The 19,032-nt window shown below is 64.7% G+C and overlaps 3 protein-coding genes across 6 annotated transcripts in view; 2 read left to right on the forward strand and 1 right to left on the reverse strand.

Annotated features, from left to right (window-relative positions):
* The window catches only part of ZC3H18 (zinc finger CCCH-type containing 18), a 71,617-nt gene extending 59,978 nt beyond the window's left edge, over positions 1 to 11,639 (forward strand). For 3 of the 4 annotated variants that reach the window (XM_012657677.1, XM_012657681.1, XM_012657680.1), the window contains 10 exons: positions 171 to 362; positions 1,219 to 1,344; positions 4,454 to 4,558; positions 5,868 to 6,011; positions 6,462 to 6,521; positions 7,825 to 7,985; positions 8,110 to 8,309; positions 8,833 to 8,926; positions 10,144 to 10,240; positions 10,856 to 11,639. In XM_012657677.1, coding sequence (XP_012513131.1) covers positions 171 to 362; positions 1,219 to 1,344; positions 4,454 to 4,558; positions 5,868 to 6,011; positions 6,462 to 6,521; positions 7,825 to 7,985; positions 8,110 to 8,309; positions 8,833 to 8,926; positions 10,144 to 10,240; positions 10,856 to 11,057 — 1,381 coding nt within the window. In that variant the 3' untranslated portion in view covers positions 11,058 to 11,639. The remainder of the gene's footprint in view (positions 1 to 170; positions 363 to 1,218; positions 1,345 to 4,453; positions 4,559 to 5,867; positions 6,012 to 6,461; positions 6,522 to 7,824; positions 7,986 to 8,109; positions 8,310 to 8,832; positions 8,927 to 10,143; positions 10,241 to 10,855) is intronic. The other variant, XM_012657678.1, reaches the window with a different exon arrangement.
* A 3,717-nt stretch (positions 11,640 to 15,356) lies between these two features.
* On the forward strand, positions 15,357 to 17,735 carry IL17C (interleukin 17C). Its single transcript, XM_012657663.1, has 3 exons — positions 15,357 to 15,452; positions 16,865 to 17,193; positions 17,474 to 17,735. Exons 1-3 carry the CDS (start codon positions 15,357 to 15,359, stop codon positions 17,733 to 17,735), a joined length of 687 nt encoding a protein of 228 aa, XP_012513117.1.
* A 935-nt stretch (positions 17,736 to 18,670) lies between these two features.
* Positions 18,671 to 19,032, reverse strand: part of LOC105821044 (cytochrome b-245 light chain) — a 6,723-nt gene continuing 6,361 nt past the window's right edge. The window contains exon 7 of the mRNA XM_012657664.1: positions 18,671 to 18,953. Within this exon, the coding sequence (XP_012513118.1) occupies positions 18,671 to 18,953 (283 nt within the window). The remainder of the gene's footprint in view (positions 18,954 to 19,032) is intronic.

A 19,032-nucleotide genomic window follows, 5' to 3' on the forward strand; every position in this document is an offset into this window, starting at 1 on the left:
TAAGTTCTGTGAGTGGAACATCTGGTGCCTCTTCTCTGGGAGCCTTCGTCTTTCAGGCATTCCCTAAATAAGCCCACTGTGTCATCTCACCTCCCAGTTTCTCTCACCCACATAGCGCTGCCGTGAAACGGAAGGTGGCCCGAGAGTCGCTAACACCTCTGTGATTTTAGCCGTCAAGCTGAGCCACCAAAGAAGGAGGCGGCCTCCACAGGGCCGCAGGTGAAGCGGGCAGACGAGTGGAAGGACCCGTGGCGCCGATCCAAGTCTCCCAAGAAGAAACTCGGGGTATCCGTCTCTCCTAGCCGGGCACGGAGGCGCCGGAAAACATCAGCCTCATCAGCCTCCGCCTCCAACTCCTCCAGGTAAGGAGGCTGGTCGTGCGCGTGGTCGCGAATGCCTCGGGAGGACGGAGCCACACCCTGCGCCACCTCCCTGACCCCAGCCACGTCCACTCCCTGGGTCGGGGGGGACACCCTGGCCAGACTGTTTCTGTTGGCGTCGTTGCCTGAGGAAAGTCAGTGGGACGAACAGGCACTCGTGCCTTCAGCAAAGAGCGTCAGTGCCAGACAGGGCTGACGCCTAGAGCCCTGGTGAGGCTTCACGCCCCTCCAGAACAAACCGTTGGCATCAGCCAGGATGCGGCAACCCAGCGCGGGGCACAGACACCAGTAAGCGAGCCTCGCTGCGCTCGGGGAGTCGCACAGCCACGCGGGAGGGAGGGGCGAGAGCCCTCGCCAGCTTTGGAAGAGGCGGTGAGGGCAGGAGACCAGGAGGGCTGTGCAGGACGCTGGGGTCCGGCTAGGCAGCTTCTCTGGGGAGTCGGGTCAGCAGCTCTGGAACCCTCGGCGTGTGGTCTGGGTCTGGGCACACAGCGCGCGAGTGGTGGGGCCGGGGGCCCCGCGGTGCCCAGTGGGAGGTCAGAGTTCCTAGTGGTGCAGGTGGCAGGGGCAACACAGACACACCCTGGCGCTGTCCACTCGGCACACGGGATGCCCGGGTCTTGGTTGCAAACACCAGCCTGCGCTGAAGGGGGCTGGACGGCGGGGGGTGGTGTGAGTGTGTCTCTGCATGTGAGCGTGTGCCTGAGTGTGTCCGTGTGTGTCAGCACGTGCGGCTGTGTGGTCCGGGTCTGCGCTGGGGAACAGCGTGTCCCGTGAGAGCAGTACCAGGCATCGGGTCCCTCTCTCACTCCCACGTCCCTCCCTCTTCACGCTCTAGGTCATCTTCGCGGTCTTCGTCCTACTCCGGCTCTGGCTCGTCCCGGTCGCGCTCCCGATCCTCGTCCTACAGCTCCTACTCCAGCCGGTCCTCCAGACATAGCTCTTTCTCAGGCAGCCGGTCCAGGTACGTCCCAAGGCCCGGGCAGGGGCCTACGGCAGCAGTGGCAGGTGTGAGCGCCTCTAGACACCGCCGGGGCTCTGCGCGTTTGCGCTCAGTGGCAGGTCACTGTCTGCTGGGTGCTTGTTTTCAAAACGTGTTCAGTGAGTTGCGTGTCTGATGGCACATTCTAAAGAACGGTGTGTGGCGGGTGCCAGGGCTCTTCCCGCGTGAAGTGCACATTGAGCAGAGGGTGTGGCGCGGACCCTCCGCGAAGTCAGAGGCACGGCCGTGGGTCTCACAGCTCTGGCCACGTCCTCCAGGACCACACCGTGCCCTGGGGGCTCCTGGCTGAAACCACCTGCGACACACTTCGAGTGCTCAGCGGCCGGGTGCAGCTGGTGTCTGTCGTATTGAATAGCACAGATATAGAATGTTTGCATCATCCCAAGAAGTTCTAGAAGGTTTGAACAACTTTTTGTTGTATTTTTCCCATTGAAAAGAGAATTTTAGACAAATCTTGGTTGCCGTTTGTGTAGAAAAAAATAGTCACTGGTTAATGCATTAAACAGGAACTTTCACCAGCACGCATTAGCTAGCGCCCCACACCCACCCTGCCCTGCCCACGGGAGCCTCTCGCCGGTGCAGTCCCTGCTGTCACACTCTGCTGCATAGGAAACCCCTCCCCGCTCCCCACTCCCCACTCCCCACTCCCTTCTCCCCCGTCAGGACAGGAAAGACCCAGGCCAGAGGGAGACGGAGAGCAGAGGCGTCCGTGGGCCGCCGTCTCGGCCGCCTCCTCCATGAGAGCCCAGCGTCCAGCTCTGCCCAGTCGGGCCTGTGCCCGTCCTGCAGCCACTGCAGGCTGTGCAACCAGGAGGCATCCTGGTCCCAGCCGTTGGACAGAGAAGTGCACAGACCCCACACTCTCCCCCTTCTGCTTTCGGAGGCCTTAACTCCAGATTCTTGGAGTAAAGCTGATCACCTTCCTGGCAGACGGTCTTACCTGGGGCTCGGTGGCGAGGGGTTCGGGCAGCAGCACAAGATGGCTGCAGCTGTCGAGTCTGTGGGATGGAACGTGGAGCAGAGATTGTGTGTGGGACCTGTTCCCATGACGCTGGGCCTTGTGCAGAGCAGCAGAGAGCTGTGCGGCAGGCTCAGGGTCAGCTGTGGGCACCCTGGGGGCAGGACCGAGCCTGGGCCTCACCACGACCTGGGCTCTGGGGAAAGGTGAGCTCGGGCCCTTGGGAGTGCCGCCTGCCAGGGGAGGAAGGACACGTCACACCCTCTGTGTGGGGCGTCATTTAAGAAACAGGCCCAGGCCAGGCGCTGTGGCTCACACCTGTAACCCCAGCACTCTGGGAGGCCAAGGCAAGAGGATCGTTTGAGGCCAGGAGTTCAAAACTAGCCTGGGCAACATAGCAAGACCTCATCTCTACAAAAAAGATCTAAAACTTAGCTGGGTGTGGTAGCTCACACCTACAGTCCCAGCTACTCGGGACGCCGAGGAAGGACTTGAAGGTCAGTGAGCCGTGACGGCGCCACTGCCTTCGTGCCTGGCAGCAGAAACAGGCCCGCGAGGTGCAGGAAGAAGGCCTGAGCCAGGCTGAGAAGTGCGGACGTTTGGAAACGTGAAGTCACGGTGATGCGCGGGAGACGGTTCACCGTGACCTGTGCTCTGTGTCCAGTCCACGGTCTCAGCAGAGAGCCTGAGAAGAAAGCCTTGTGACATCACCGTCCTCCGAGGCCAGGGACACCGAGCCAGGGGCAGCTGTGATGAGCGAGGGCAGGATACAGCCGCCGAGGGCCGAGGGCCTGGGGCCTCCCACAGAACGCAGGGAGGGTCCAGCGTCGCAGGCGGGCACCCTGGCGCCTTTGCCGTCCGTCACCAGTTCTCAGTAAATTCCACTTGATTTTCTCTGTCAGCGTCACCATATTCTCACCGTTTGAGCACAAACGTCTCAGCCAGGTCCACCTTTCTCCGCTGCGCGGCCTCTCCTTGGGTCGGTAAAGCCCGGATGATGCTGAGTAGGGACCACCGGTGGATCCGATGCTGTGTCCTCCCTCGAGGACACCTGTGTGGTCACTGAAGCCCGAAGGCCACGGGTCCTTCCACTGCGGGCCTTGGGTCCTCAGGGGTGGATGGAGGGGAGGGCGCTCTGCCCAGAACCTCCTGCCACAAGAAGACCTTGGACCCAGGCCTGGGCTTGGTGGCTGTTTTATCTGAAGCTGAGCTACAGTGACCCTTCAGGGAAGGATGACAGGAGGCCCAGGCTGGGAGGGGCTGGTGGTGCCGCCTCGTGCGGTCCTGCAGGAGCTGCTCCGATGCAGCTTCCGGCTGGGCCTCGCTTCCTCGGCTTCCCAGGGCAGGCAGCCCAGCAGGTGGAGCGAGCGTGGGGCTGTGAGCCAGTGGCTGTCCCGGGCAGCTCTGGGACTCTCGGCGTGCCTGGCTGCGAGAGCCCGGGCCTGTCCCATTCCACCTGCTGGTGTTGCTTGTCCGGAAATGTTGAAAATCCCACGACAGTTTTTAGGTTGGGGGGAGAGAGACCCCTGAGCCTTTCCCTTCTTACCTCATGTACAAGTCGGGAAGCCTGAGTTGTCAGGGCCAGTGGAGCCAGAGCTTCCGGGGTGCACCCGGCCAGCCTGGGCTCCCCCAGCAACCTGGCCACCTCGCCTGGGCGCTCGTCTGCCTGCCGACACTGGAAACGCGTGTCGCAGTCCAGCTGGAGCCCGCCACCCACATGCCTGGCCAGTGCCGAGCCCAGGGCTCTCAACTTCCAGCCGCTGGGTCTCTCGGGTCCCCGCTCAGCCCAGAGCCTCACGCACCCCATCTGCTGGTGTTTCCGTGGGCGCGTGAGCCGTGTTCTCGTCCTGGCTGGCGAGAGCAGCATCTCCCCTCCCTCGCACGCCACCATCTCCCAGCAGCACCCCCAGGAGTGCTGGCTGCCCTCAGCCCTCTGTTCTGTTGTGGGCATGTGTTTTTAGCAAGTGACGGAACGGTCTGAAACCGAGTTAGACCAGTAGAAGCTCGTGGTGGCGGTGTCTGAGGATCTGGGATGGGTCCTCGTGGGCTCAGGCCATGCTGGGTGGGGGCATGCCGCACCCAGCCCTCCTCATTCCTCCATTTGCTCCCTAGGTCCCGGTCCTTCTCCTCGTCCCCATCCCCGTCCCCAACGCCTTCTCCGCACAGACCTTCCGTCAGAACCAAGGGGGAGCCAGCTCCGCCCCCCGGGAAGACCGGGTAAGTTCCCTGCGAGCTCTGTGTTCTTGGTTGGCCGGGTCCTCAGAGGTTCTGCCTTCCCCTCGCCTGTGTCGTGCTGTAGCCACAGAGGTGGAGAAGCCTCCAGGCTGTGGACAAGGCGCCCGGAAGCTGGGTGGGGCTGGGGGGCGCCTGGTGTCAGATGCCCTGGCCATGGCACCCTCCTCTGTAGGCCGTGGACGACATGCTTCCCACGGGGCCAGCTCCTCCATCGGGAGAGTGCGGCAGCTTGGGCACTGCTGCCGTTGTCCCCACTGCCATCCGAGGTCTTGGCTGGCAGACAGGCTGTGGGGGTGGCTTCCTCCGAGCTCCAGCCAGGAAGTCTGTGGCTGTGTCAGAAAGTAGCAAAGGTGGATGACCAACAGGTCACGTTGCTCCTTCTTAGCAGCTGGGATAAGTGACGTGCAGAAGTTAGAAAAGTCCCATTTGCTGGAAGATCTAAAACTCGCTGATGGTGCAGACGTCACAGCACCACGTGCAGCGCCGGGGCTTCTCCTGAGTAACGGCGGCTGCGGCTGCCGTGGCTCTGCCGAGGACTCCAGCGTGGCCGGTGGCTGGGCTGAGGAGCGAGGCTGCCCTGTGGCCGGCGCTGGCCGGCTCCTCCTTCTGGGCTTCTGTCCTTGGCTGACAGGCCTCAGAAAAATATAGAAAGCCCTGAGCAGCTGCCTTTTAAAAATGAACTGCCGACTCGAGGAATGGCCCCATTTGGCGCCACATCCTCTCGCTGGCGCCCGGCGATGAGTGTGGTGCGCTGAGTTCCGGTGCGCATGCCGCGAGGCCCCAGCCGCAGCAGCTCCCGGCGCGCTGTCCCTGCCGGCCAGACCCCGTCGTCCAGAGCCCCCCACGAATGCTCCTTCGGCGGCGCTCTTGCGCCAACTTTGCTCCGCACACAGCTGCCGGAGTGACCATGGTCCAGTGCAGAGCACCTGCTTTTGCAGAGGACTTTCTTTCTGTGTGTCCTGCCGGTGTCAGCTCTGGGGGCCGCGGCACAGTGGGTGTCCCTGTCTGTTCAGGGCCGTGCTGCTCACACGCTGTGCAGAACATTTCCCGCTGCTGGCCAGAAGGAAGCGTCTCTAGGGCCACTTTCTCTGCCACCCCGGCGAGCGCACCGAAGCAGGTGGGGGCGGCCCGAGGAGCTTTACCCAGAGTGAGGCACTGCTGGCCGTGCTGACGCAGCGTGGCCCAGCAGGAAGCGGCGTCACGGCGCCCGTGCCATGGGACGCACTGCTGCCTGAGGGTGGGGCACGTCTACCAGCCCACCCGGCCCCCCTGAGCCTCGCTCTGCCCACAGAGAGAAGCCAGTGAAGAAGCCGGCCCCGCCTCCCGCCCCACCGCAGGCCACCAAAACCACCACCCCTGCTCCTGAGCCTGCCAAACCAGGAGATCCTCGAGAAGCCAGGAGGAAGGAGCGACAAGCCAGGAGCCCTCCCAGGAGGTGAGCACCCGGCATTCGGTGCCACCGTGGAGCAGAGGCGCCCCAGGGAGGCAGCGGTGCCCATGCGCCGAGCCCTGACACGTGTCTTTGGCCAGTCGTCCTCTCCTGGAGCCTCCGTCTCCCTGGAGCAGGATGGGGGAGAGGCGCCGCAGCGGGCGTGCGTGTGCGTCTTGCCTAGGGAGGCAGCGGCCTGTCTTGGCACTGCGAGGGTGCAGTCCCCGAGAGACTTAGTTTTGTATTTAGAGAAAAGACGCACCTGAGAGAAAATGGAACCACGCCCAATTCCAAGTCAGTAGAGTTACTGATCTGGGAATTTGCCCGGGGCCGCGGTTAGCGGCGCTCTGAGCCGTGGTGCGGCTTGTGTTGCAGGCGGACGCGCAGCGGCAGCGGCAGCGGTGCCCGGGGCCGCGGTTAGCGGCGCTCTGAGCCGTGGTGCGGCTTGTGTTGCAGGCGGACGCGCAGCGGCAGCGGCAGCAGCAGCAGCTACAGCGGCTCCAGCTCTCGATCCAGGTCATTGCGGGGCCCTCGCTGGGTCCCCTCCCCATCAGCTCGGCCCGTTTCTCCCTCCCAGGAAGAGGCCCACTCCAGTGGGAGTGTCTCCCCAGGCACTCAGGGTCTGGTCACCGGGCACTTCCGGCTTGGCTTTGACAGAGGAAAATCAGCGATAACTAGTGACGGGGACTTCCCTGCGCAGCGTCACCAGCCAGGCCCTGGGCCGTCTGAAGCAGAGGCCCTCCGTCCCTTGGGCGTGTGGAGGGAGCCGGGAGCTCCCTGCCCAGCTGGACAAGGGGCTGTGCTGTCCTCGGTGCCCATTCTTGTGTGGCTGGCTGGGCCCCCGCGGGCCTGTCACAGCCTAGGGGAGAGAACCAGCCTGAGGGGGCGGGGAGCCAATGAGAAATCCTCACGAGAGAGTGAAAAGGATTTCTGCTGCTAGGTTTGAAAACAAGACAGGATCAAATCAGTCCTAGATTCCTTGCGTCAAACTTTTTCTTTCATTTCCAGGCAGCAGGTGATTTGTACATTTGCCCAGACTTTTCTTAATAGGTCTGAAATGTTTCAAAGACCTAACCTTTATACAACAAAAAAAAATAGAGAAATAAATCCAGTGAGGTGGCTCACACCTACGATTTTAGCACTTTGGGAGGCTGAGGCAGGAGGATCGATTGGGGCCCAGGAGTTGGAGGCTGCAGTGAGCTGTGATGAGGCCGCTGTGCTCCAGCCTGGGCGACGGAGTGAGACCCTGTCTCTAAAAAAACATTTGGTTCTCTCGTCCTTCCCCCCTTCCTGTGCTCCAGCACCCAGCGACCTGAGGAAATGCTAATTGGTCTTTTCTCAAGTAACAGACGGGCAGGGGGCACCGAAGTCCCAGTTTTGTGCATTCCGAGTCCTCGTGTGGCGGGCTCTGGCGGAGCCACCTGCGGGAGGAGGGTTGTCTTCCCTTCCGCACGTTGGCAAGGCACGCCCTGGGGTTGAGGGAGATCTGTCTTCTGGCTTTAGTGTTTCCCGTGGGCTGAAGCCATCTCCCTTAGGTCATGTGTGTTTAGCCAGGGGCTCCTCTGTTCGATTCTGTCGCCACTGCTGGGTCAGCTCAGTCCCAGTCCCCTTCCCCGCAGGTGCCTGGCGCTTGTTAGTGGGACGGGCCATGCGGCAGCACAGGTGCCCCCGCCCAGAGTCCCCAGGAGTCTCACGTTCCGTAAAAATGCAGAGTGGGTGACAGTGGACTGTGGGGACACCAGCCGGCCCCTCCCTTGGTCCCCGTCCTGGCCCGGCCTGCGGTCGGGGCTGTGGCACAGGCGTGCGTGTGTGTGTCCAGGTCCCTGAGCGTGAGCAGCGTCTCCTCAGTGTCCAGCGCCACGTCGAGCAGCAGCTCCATGCACAGCGTGGACTCGGAGGACATGTATGCAGACCTGGCCAGCCCCGTGTCCTCAGCCAGCTCGAGGTCGCCGATCCCAGCCCAGACCAAGAGGGAGAAAGGTACGTGGGGCCCCTGGAGTCCCGGGGAGTGTGGCTCCGAGAGCACAGGCGCTGCGGGGAGCCTCGATGCGGGGGCACAGGAAGACCGTCCCTGCACCCCTGACTGTGGCTTTATCACCGTCAGGAAAGTCTAAGAAAGAAGACGGTGTTAGAGAGGAAAAGCGCAAGAGGGACTCGTCCGCGCAGGCGTCCAAGTCCGGGAAGCCCCCGGCAGGCGGGAAGTCTTCCCAGCAGCCCTCCACGCCCCAGCAGGGCCCCCCGGGGCAGCCCCAGCAGAGCTCCTTTGTCTCCCACAAGGAGATCAAGTTGACACTGTTGAACAAGGTGAGGCTGAGGGCCCTGCTGGCGCTGCCCGACACCCAGGCCGCAGCGCCAGGGCAGGACGGCGGGAGCTCCAGGCGCCTGCCTGTTCGGCGCTGCTCCCTGCGACCAGTGTCCTCCTGCAGGTAGAGCCTGGGCGAGGCCCCGGCTGGCACAGCCTGGGCGTGCCCAGAGCCTCGGTCCCCAGCCCCACCCTCAGCATCAGCGTTCCCAAGTCTGCCCGGGGGGCTGGAAGGGCGTGAGGCCTGGCTCACTTGGGTCCCCGCACCCCGGGAGGGACCTGTGGGCAGCGGGGCTGTGCTGCAGGTGCCTCCCGGGAGCCTGAGGGCCCAGACGCACAGTTGCGGTGCCTTGGCCCGGTGGCGGAGCCCTCCCTGGGGGGCTGCAGAGCCACGCGGCGTGTGGCGGGGGCCGTGGGAGCAGAGAGCAGGTCGCTGGTGAGGACGCCGCAGGTGCGAAGACCTTGCTGCCACCGTCCCACCTGCCGTGTCTGTGTGTCCTCACTGGCCTCTCTCCTCTGCGTCAGGCGGCTGATAAAGGCAGCAGGAAGCGCTATGAGCCGTCAGACAAGGACCGGCAAAGTCCTCCAGCCAAGCGGGCCAACGTGTCCCCAGACCGAGGTGAGCTGCCCCAGCACGCAGAGCCACCAGCAGGACTGGGCAGCGGGGCCGGCAGCCCTCAGACTGCTGGGTCTCAGCACCCTGTTTGCTCTTAGAAATATGAGGACCCCAAAGAACTTGCGGTTTTGTGGTTGTGTCTGTCGGTCTTTGGCGGGGCACAGGGTCTCACTCTCGTGGCCCCGGCTGGAGTGCGGCGGCACCATCGCTGCAGCCTCCGACTCCTGGGCTCGAGCGTCCTCCCGCCTCAGCCTCCCAGAGGCTGGGACTACAGGTGCGCCCCACCCGCCTCTTTCAACATTTATATTAGAAACTGAAACTAAGATTGTTAAATATTTTAAATTTAAAAATAACAGTAGTAAACCACTATTTTAACATAAATACTATTTTTTATTAAAAATCACTGTTTTCTAAAACAGCAGGAGGCATGGAGATTTTCACAAATCTCCTTACTGTCTGACGGGCAGAAGACCCTTGGCCTGTCGGCCCTGTGAGGGCACCGGCCAGTGGCCTCTGTGAGCCCGCGGGGTCTTGGGGACCGAGTGAAAGCAGCCAGGGTCCCCGTGTCACCGTGGGCTGGGTAGACCCCAGCGTCCTGGGCCACACCTCGAGAGCCCCTGCCCAGGTGGAGAGATGAGATGTTTCTGGCTGGCTTCGATGGGCAGAACTAAAACCCACATTTCCTCCCTGAAATGGAGGCAGAGAAGACACCCACAGACAGACTGGGGAGCAGGCAGGGGCTTCGGGGCCCTTCCAGCTCGTCTCTGGGCCTGTGTGGCTCAGGAAGGGGAGCCCAGGGCCTGACCGTGGGGCCGTCCTCGCCTGGGGTCACAGCCGGGCCACGGGGTTCCCGCCGACCCTGGTCCCTCTGGAGTCTGCCTCGCCGGGCGACGACCCCCACACCCCGTCTTGGTGGGGGATGAGACATGGCTGATCTCTCATTTTGCTTGTGTTTTTTGAACTGCCGTGGCTTTCTTCCGTATTCAAGACCTATGCAGTGAGTTTTTTCAAAGCCAGGAGAGAGTTTTGAGGCTTGTTAGATAGTAAGCGCCCCGAAACCTGCAGCTCAGTCCACCTCGGCCTGGCAGCCACGCTGGTGCCCGCCTGGCGCGCCCTTCGCCTCTGCAAGCGGAGGGTGTTGAGCTGCCTCGCGCTTCGGACTAGAGCTCTGCCGTCCCGTGGCCAGCACGGCGGTCCGAACGTCTGTCCCCCGTGTCCAGGTTCTCGGGACCGGAAGTCCGGTGGGAGACTGGGCTCCCCGAAGCCAGAGCGGCAGCGAGGCCAGAACTCCAAAGCCGCCGCGGCCCCTGCAGACAGGTGAGTCCCGCCCCGGCCCTGAGGCACCAAGGGGCAGGCGCAGCCCAGACTCCGCTCAGCTCGGAGACCAGAGGGTGGCCTGGGCTCGGGCGTCTCTCACCGCCCCCAGCAGGCCCTGGACACAGCCAAGGCGCTCACCGTGTGGAGGGCACAGGGACAGGACTGCCGATTCTGGTTTCTTTCCAGGGGAGGTCTCTGCAGCACCTACAGGGCTGCCTGGAGGTGAGGGGGACCCTCCCCACACAGCCCTGCCCCTCGGGCCTTGGCGTGTGGAAGCTGGAACCTGACCTTGGTTCCCATGCCCTCCCCAAGGAGCCCTGGGCACAGAGGGGCACAGGGCGGCCCCCAGAGAGGCTGGGTAAGAAGCAGGAGGAAGGGCTGGGCCACCCACCTGGGCCCCCCCACCCTCTGCTCTGCTGCTCGGAGCCCGAGTCGGAGCCGGGCTGGAGCCTGACTGGCCAGAGCGCCCGTTCCTGCCCTGGGCGCTGCCGGTCGGGCAGGGACTCTGCCGCACACGCTGGAACTCCACGCCAGGCTGCCCCTTCCCCTGCAGACACGGCTTCGGGGGCTGGGGTGTGCCTTATCCGCTCTCAGCGTCCCCTCTGCCCCTTGCAGGAAGCGCCAGGTGTCACCACAGTCGAAGAGCTCCAGCAAGGTCACGAGTGTGCCGGGCAAGGCCGCGGACACCGGCGCCGCCGCCAGCGGCAAATCAGGGAAGGCCAGCACGCTGTCGCGGCGGGAGGAGCTCCTGAAGCAGCTCAAGGCGGTGGAGGACGCCATCGCGCGCAAGCGCGCCAAGATCCCCGGGAAGGTGTAGCGGCTGCCCGGCCCTCGGCAGACTTCACGTTTTTATAAATAGGGTGAACACAGCCGTTTTGGATTTTGCAGTTAATGTCTTACTTTGGCTGTGATTCTTTTTAAAAATTAAAAAAAAAAAAAAAAGTTTCTCAGCCGGAAAAGAAGCCACACACAAAACGACGACGCAGCAGCCTCCCGCCAGACAGACAGGTCAGCGCGAGCGACACACGGCACCGGTTTCTGTAAATTATAAGCCCCGCCCGCCAGCCTCGCCCGCCGCCTCCCTCCCGGGGCAGGCGCCGCGCTGTGCGTCCGTCCCCAGCACAGCGGCTGCGACTCTTCCTCAACTGCTGGCAGCATCTTCCCGTCCCTCACTCGCCCCCAGGATCAAAAATATATATATATTCTTGACTAAAGTCTGATCGGGAAATGTTTCCTGTCTTTTATTTTAAACATCAAATTGTTTTAGTTGATTTAAAAAGGAAAAAAAAATATAGAAGAAAAGACCAAAAAAAAAGGCCAAGGGTATTGTTGGGGCGTCTGTCTAATGTGGAGGGTCTTTTTTTGAGGGGTCTCCTAAAATAAAATATTTTGATAAGCAGTTGCGCTTGCCCTGTGGTCTGTGCCTGGCCCTGCCCGCTGACGGAGGGAGGACGCGGGGACAGAGGCTGGTCTGTGCTCTGGGTCCCGCTGGGAGGGGCCGCTCCTGCCCGCTCACCCGCCTGGCCAGCCACCCCTGTGGAGCGCGGTGCCTCGGTTTCCCCAGCCCCGTTCCCTCTGAGTCGTGGTGGGGCTTCCTCAGGCGTGAGCTGGTGGCTGCCTTCGCAGCCGTGGGCCTGGGCATGTCTGCAAGGGGGTCCGGCCGCAGGGAGGGGTCACGGCGAGTGCCCCGGGGGCTGCCGGCGCTCAGGGCCGCCCACTCCGGAGGCCCCGCCCACTCTGGGCCCTGCCCCCGTGGTGCCGGCTGCCGTCTCTGCCCTCCACTGGGGGGAAGGCTCACTCCGCCCAGCACAGCTGCTCCCTGCCCCGCAGGGACCCACAAGGTGACTGCCCCGCACGCTCCCCAAGGTCAGTGGCAAGTAAAGCCAGGCGGAGGGGCAGGGGCTGCGGGAGCCCCATGAGGCCAGGTCTTCCCAGTGGGTGTGAACTGGCAGCCGGTGGCAGTGGCCCCCAGCTTTGCTGTCCCTCCCTCTGGGGACCCCTGCACAGAGGGCCCGGCCCTAGGAGGGTGCGGGCCACCGCCACCCACAGCACCCCAGGTCCAGTGGAGAGAACCGCCCGGGCCTGGGAGCTGGGGGGGCAGGCCTCGGTGGCAGTGTGGGCGCTCCCCGGCCCCCACCCCCAGGGATGTGCAGTTCCCGGGCCCAGCACGAGGCGGGGTGGTGGCGCGTGCCCGGAGGCAGGAGCGCATCACACGAGGGAGACCCTGTGGCTGCAGCCCCTGCCCCTCCCGGCCACGCTCCCCTCCAGCACGCCCCTCCCCCACCCCGAGCGCCCACCCTCGTACCTGTCACCTGACCACCCTGGCTGGGGCTCGGCGCTCGCTGGCAGCCCTGGCGGCCTGAGAGAGGACTCCTGCCAGGGAAAACCCGCCAGACAGGGGAGAGGCAGGCATAGCGCCATGCACGCGGGGAGGGCGCCGCCCCGTCCACCCGCAAGCGGGTCCCCTCACCCACCCCAGCTCCGTGCGGCTTCCCGGCAGACGCCGTGGCGTCCTGGTCCAGTGGGCCACGGCACAAACCCTCCCGTTCGCACATCGCAGCTGTGACTCGCCCGGCTGTCACCCCTGTCAGGTTTTCAGTTCCTGCCTCCCTCTCCCCGCTGGGAGGGACCTGTCCTGCCACCAGCAACCACGGAAGGGGCTGAGGCCAGAGGTGGCAAACTCCTGCAGGCCGCCGCCTGACCCAGGCTCACCCCATCCAGGAGGGTGGCTGCAGGGCCCCCAGCTGTGGGTCTGTGCCCTCGTGCCTTCCTGCTGGGGCTGGGGGTGTGGCCCGAGGATGTGGTCAGAGCAGCAGCCTGTCCCAGCCACCACCTCCAGGATGCCCTCAGGCCCTCCTCCCACTGCCTTTCCAGTCTTGCCCAACCGGGGACTTCTGTGCTTGCCTCAGCGGCCGCAGGAGCAAAACACCACCCGGACCCCCACTCCTGCCTGCCCTCGGGAATGTCTCCCCGGCACTGGCCGTCAGGGCCCCCACCCCGACAGCACCGGGCCAGCCGGGGGCGCGCCATGGGGAAGGGCCTGCACGGTGGGCACGCAACCCTGTCACAGGTTCACCTGCAGCCCTCACAGAGGGTGCCCACTCAGCTGCTGTTAAGACAGATACAGCCTGGACAGCACAGCAAGACCCGTCTCTAAAACAAAAACAGAAGTAGCAGGCGGGTGGCGCACAGCTGAGGAGGCTGTGGCCGAGAAGCGCTGGGGCCTGGGGGTCTGCGCCTGGCCCACCCTGGGGAGGACGGCTCAGGGTGGGAGGAAGCAGGAGCTCTCCGGGGCCACAGGAGCAGGGCTCACTGGCCCCTGCAAGTCCATCCGCCCCGGGTCGTCCTGCCGGGTCGGGGTCAGGGAGGGGCCCTGGGAGGACACTCCTGTCCCTGGGGGGCTGCCTGCTGCCTGCTCACTCACGCCTTGGTCCCCGTCACACTTTCCACTCACCTGTTCCCCTTCTCACCCACTTGGCTGACCTCACTGCCCCAACCAGGTCCCGCCCAGGAGCCTCGTGGGGACAGCCCTGGGCCTGGTGCCAGGTGGGGTCACTGGCCTCACCTGGGGGTGACGGTGGGGCCTTCCCCCCCTTTCCTTGGACTCCTGTTTCCTTTTCCTCATTCCCTCTGGCTCCTCCTTTTCTTCTCCTGCCCCCTCCCCTTCCTCCCCTCCCCCTCCAGCGACACAGTGTATGGCTGAGCAGGTCGTGTACTGCACAAGGGCTCCCAACTAAAATCACCTTTTCCTTCCCTTCCCACACTGTGCGCCCTTAGGAAGCCACCTTGTGGATCTCGGTGGCTGCAGCTCTGTCCTGTCACTCTGCCTCCTCGCCTGCGCCTTCCACCTTCCTTTTCCTCCCCTGCTCCCGCCATCCCCAGGAAACTCCCTCGACCCCCAGACTCAGGGCATGGAGGCAAGAAGGTCCCTGAGATGGCAGATCGGGGCACCCTGCCCCCGGCACACCCCGCACCCGCCACGGGTCCTGCCCAGGGGCCGACATCCGGCGGCGGCAGTCGCCAGGCGGGGTGGGAAGCGGTGTGCGCGCTGGGGGCGGTGGGGCCGTGCCAGGCTGAGGGACGGGAGCGCCCTGCTCTGTGCCAGGCACAGCTCCGGACACTGGAAACAGGTGGGACCAGCACAGACAGTCCCTGACCCCAGGGAGCTCACGTGACCTTCGGAGGATGCAGGAGGGGCTGGAATTCTGGGGCGGGGCTGACCCCAGAGGGGCGTCCATCCTGTTAGGGGTGCAGTAGGTTCAGTTGTGTCCCCGGAAAAGGTCTGTCCACATCCTGCCCCCACCTGTGAACGTGCCTGTGTTTGGGAAAAGGGCCTTTGCTTTAGGATGAGGCTTTCAGGGACCGAGGGACGAGGCCGTTCTGGATTACGTGTCCTTGCAAGACACAGAAGAGGAGAAAACAGAGAGGCTCGGGAGAGGCCACATGAAGATCCGTGTGACGACGGCGGTAGAGCTTGGAGTGACGCAGCCGCGAGCCCAGAGGGCCGCCAGAGCCAGCGGGACCAAGAGCGAGGCCTGGGACAGACCCTCTCAGAGCCGCCAGGAGGAATTAACCCTGCAGACACCTGATTTCAGACCTCTGCCCTCCAGAACCGTGTGCAGATAAGTTTGTTTCATTTTAAGCCACCCAGCTGGTGGTACTTCCTTAGGACAGCCTTAGGAAATGTATATAGAGAGTGAGCTCCCCATCACAGGAGGTATGCAAGCAGAAGTGAAGGGCCACAGGCAGGAGTGTTATAGGGAAGGGGACTCAGTGCATCATCACCCTCGATTCCTCCCAGACTGTGTTCCCGGGGCAGGGGCTCCCTTAGCCACACCGGGGAAGACACTGAGGCTGGAGCGGACAAGCCACCAGGTGGAGGGGCCGGGGAGCCCGGGTGTTCTGGCGCCTGCTCCCGAAGGGGGTTTCCTGTCCAGAGGGCCTGAGGTTTTACGCTTAGAGAAGGACACTTTCTCAGACTCCGTCCTGGCACCTCCAGCAGGTGAGGAAAGGCCGGAAGGCGGGCGACATTCCCCCTCCACCACCGCCCCGACGCTGGACACTCTGGACTCTAACTGGAGAGGACCAGGCTAGACAGACCCCTCGGGCTTGGAGCATGGCAAGGGCCCTGGGAGACCCTCCCCAGGATGGCGTCCAAGCCCCAGCACTCAACGCTTCCCAAGGTGTGGCCCCCGGCTGTCTCCCTTTTCGGGTAAGCAGAGGCCCCGCTGTGCCCACCCCACCCCACCCCACAGCACCAAGTGAGGGGTGAGCCGCAGCTGGGTTCCTGGGTTCTCCTTAAATGAAGCTTCCTACGGTGCACCGCACTTCACAGTTTCCAGGGTTTTCGTGCCGCCTCCACCTCTTTTTGTTTTTTATTTATTTATTTTTTAGAGACAGGCTCCCGCTCTGTCGCCCAGGCCGGAGTGCAGGGGTGTCATCACAGCTCACTGAAGCCTCGACCTCCTGGGCTTAAAGGGATCCTCGTGCCTCAGCCTCCCAAGTAGCTGGGACCACAGGCCACCACACCCAGCTAATATTTCTATTTTTTGTAGAGACGGGGTCTCACTATGTTGGCCAGGCTGATCTTGAATTCCTGGGCTCAAGCGATCCTCCCGCCTAGGCCTCCCAAAGTGCTGGGGTTACAGGCGTGAGCCACCACACCTGGCCCATCTCAGACTTCTTATCTTGAACTTTTGTGTCAATAAAACTACAGAAGCCAAACAGAGAGACCTGAAGACCCTGGCTGCCCACCAAGTCTGTTCTGGAACTTCTCCCCCTGTGCAGGAGGAAGGGAAACGTGACAGCCACCTGTCCTTGATTGTTTTAGATAAAAACGGAACCAGCCTCGATGTCCGCCCACAGGAGAGGTGCAGGACCACGCAGGAGGTGCATCGAGCCCCCCGCCCCCGGGGGCCAGAGCCTCGGGTGCCTCAGACAAGTTGGATCAGAGCAGCGAGTTGCTGGAGGGGCTCAGCCTGACACGCGCTCGCGGAAAGGGGGAGCACGCAGACGAGGCAGGACCGTTCGTGGCTCCGTGTGCAGGTGCTCAGGATGGGTGTGGCCCTGGGGGGAGGGCAACAGGATGGGACCTCACAGGGGCTCCACGCGTGTCTGTGACGTGATGCACAGCGGGGTGGGGGACCCACGGGGACAGGAGGAAGTGCCTGCGGCTGGGCACTTCCCAAGGAGGAAGCAGTGCCCGGATTTTCCCCAGGTGTGGCCTCAGGTATAAAGAGCCGGGACGGCCAGGTCCCTCGCCAGGTGCACCACTGGGATGGCCGCTAGGTGTGCAGGCTGCCGCAAGCCCACGATGGTGAGCCTGGCATGGCTCCCCGCACCCCCACCGGACGGTGCAGCCAGGGTTCTCCAAGCCCTGGGACCAGGACATCGGGATGGGCCTGGGAAACCCAGTCTGGAGGGAGGGGAGCCAGCCCCACCCAGGCCCTAGGAGCCCTGGCATGCTGCATGCCTTGGGCTAGGGGCGGGCCTCTGGGCCTCAGTTTCCCCATCTGTAGAGGGAGGGCTCTACCCCATCTTTCCCCTGGGAACAGAGCAAGAGGGGTGGAAGTGAGGTGCCCCTTCACTGGGCACCCCTGACCACTCACCCACCTGTGTCACCAGCTCCTTCCCAGCCTCTTGCTTCTGACCTGGTTGCCCACCAGCCTGGCCCGCCATGACCCCCCACTCTGGGGGGGCCCCCACTCCCACGGGACCCCACGCTGCTACTCGGCTGAGGAACTGCCCCTTGGCCAGCCACCCCCACACCTGCTGGCTCGAGCTGCCAAGTGGGAGCAGGCCTTGCCTGTGGCCCTGGTGTCCAGCCTGGAGGCGGCGGGCCACAGAAGGCAACAAGAGGGGCGCCCAGCTGAGACCCAGTGCCCGGTGCTGCGGCCGGAGGAGGTGTTGGAGGCGGACACCCACCAGCGCTCCATCTCGCCCTGGCGGTACCGGTGAGGGCTGCGGCTGCCCCAGCCAGGGTGTTCTCACCTGCCCCGTGGCACAGTGCCCGTCCCTTGGCACACCCACCCACCCGGCCCGAGGCGACGGCCCTGCTGCTGGCCCCGGACCTCAGCCCAGACCTTGCCATCAGGGGCGGGGGAGAAATCCGGGCCCCTACACCTGCCTCCCTTCCCCTGCCGGCCGCATCCTGGGCGCGAGGGCGCGGGGGCAGGGCCCGGGTGCCGGGAGCGGGGCGGCGCTGGACCCGGAGCCTCATTGCCTTCCCCGCAGCGTGGACACGGACGAGGACCGCTACCCGCAGAAGCTGGCCTTCGCCGAGTGCCTGTGCCGCGGCTGCATCGACGCCAGGACCGGCCGCGAGACGGCCGCGCTCAACTCCGTGCGGCTGCGCCAGAGCCTGCTGGTGCTGCGCCGCCGGCCCTGCTCCCGCGACGGCGCGGGCGCGCCCACGCCCGGGGCCTTCGCCTTCCACGCCGAGTTCGTCCGCGTGCCCGTCGGCTGCACCTGCGTGCTGCCCCGCTCGGCGCGGTGACCAGGGGCCTGGGGTCGCCCCGGACCGATTGCCGCCTATTTATGTGTATTTATTGCTATTTATGCCCCCCACGCCGCCCTGGGGCTCGGACCAGGCCCCCGAGCTCCCTCTGCCCAGCCTCCCTGGGAGGAAAAAGCGACTATTTTATTAAACTATTATTTATTTTCAATGTAAACGTGTCACGAAACTGATAAATGTGTCCAGAGGGGAAGAGCAAGGGCGCGTTCTCCCTCGCCACCAACGCCAGACTCCAGCGTGTCCTTCCAGAAAGGTCTGCGCGTGGACCAGCAGGTGCCCAGGGTGGGGTGGGCTTCCACGCGGAGGGGCACAGGTGTGCTCTGCTCAGCCCGGAGGTTTCCACTGGGACCGCGGGCGGTGGCTCCAGACGCGCGCACGGAGAGGGCGCGGCGCCCGAAAGCCAGGGTGGGACCCCGGGACAGGAGCGTCAGCGCGAGCCCCCAACCGCCGCGGCGAGTCGCCCTCCCGGGAGGGAGCGCTTCCCACGCCCCCGCCGCGCCGGGCAGGCGCCTGCAGGCCAGCGCAGACCGGCCCCGCTGGGGCGTTCGGCGGGCGGCCCGCGGGGCGGCAGGCTGGGCCCGGCCTCAGCTCCGCCGGCTGACGTTGCCCTGGGGCCGCCCCCCGCAGGCCTCTCGCCCGCTGATTAGCGCCCACTGTGTGCCAGCTGCGCCAGGCTGCGAGGAGAGCAAGGACTCACACCTGGGAGCCTCAGCGCGGCTTCCTGGAGGAGGCGGAATCCTCATCCAGCCCGTACTCGGCGAGTCTCCAGCACGTGCCCGCACGGGGACAGGGCCGCGAACGAACCGGACGCGACCCTCCCTCCCGAGGCCGCCCTGCGATGAGTCGGGGGCAGAGGCTCCGGGGAGGGGCTGCCGCGGCGACGCCGAGCGGACCGGAGTCCCAGCGGGCCGGAGAGGTCAGTGCGGCGGCGCGGACGCGGCCGGAACCCGGACCCGCGCCGGAGACGGGCGGGTGGGCCGAGGGGCGGGCGTCAGGGTGACCGAGGCTTGGCGGGACCCTCGGAGGCGCCGTTTCCCGCGCGGGGTGCACCGAGTCCCCAGCGGCCATTCGCCCCGAGGGCGGACTGGGGGCGCGGGGCTGAGGCCGGGCCGGTCCCGGGTCCCAGGGCGGACGAGGGGCGTCGCCCCGCCCAGGCTTTCGTGGAAGGCGCCCGCAGGGTGGCCCGGCCGGGACGCGCCGCTGCCCACGAGGCCGAAACGGGCACCGGGACCGCCGGGCAGCGGACGGGCACGTGGGCCTGGGGGGATGGTCGCCGCCC

The sequence above is a fragment of the Propithecus coquereli genome, unplaced genomic scaffold, assembly GCF_000956105.1.
Source record: "Propithecus coquereli isolate 6110/MARCELLA unplaced genomic scaffold, Pcoq_1.0 Scaffold557, whole genome shotgun sequence".
In the NCBI taxonomy this organism is placed as follows: Eukaryota; Metazoa; Chordata; class Mammalia; order Primates; family Indriidae; genus Propithecus; species Propithecus coquereli.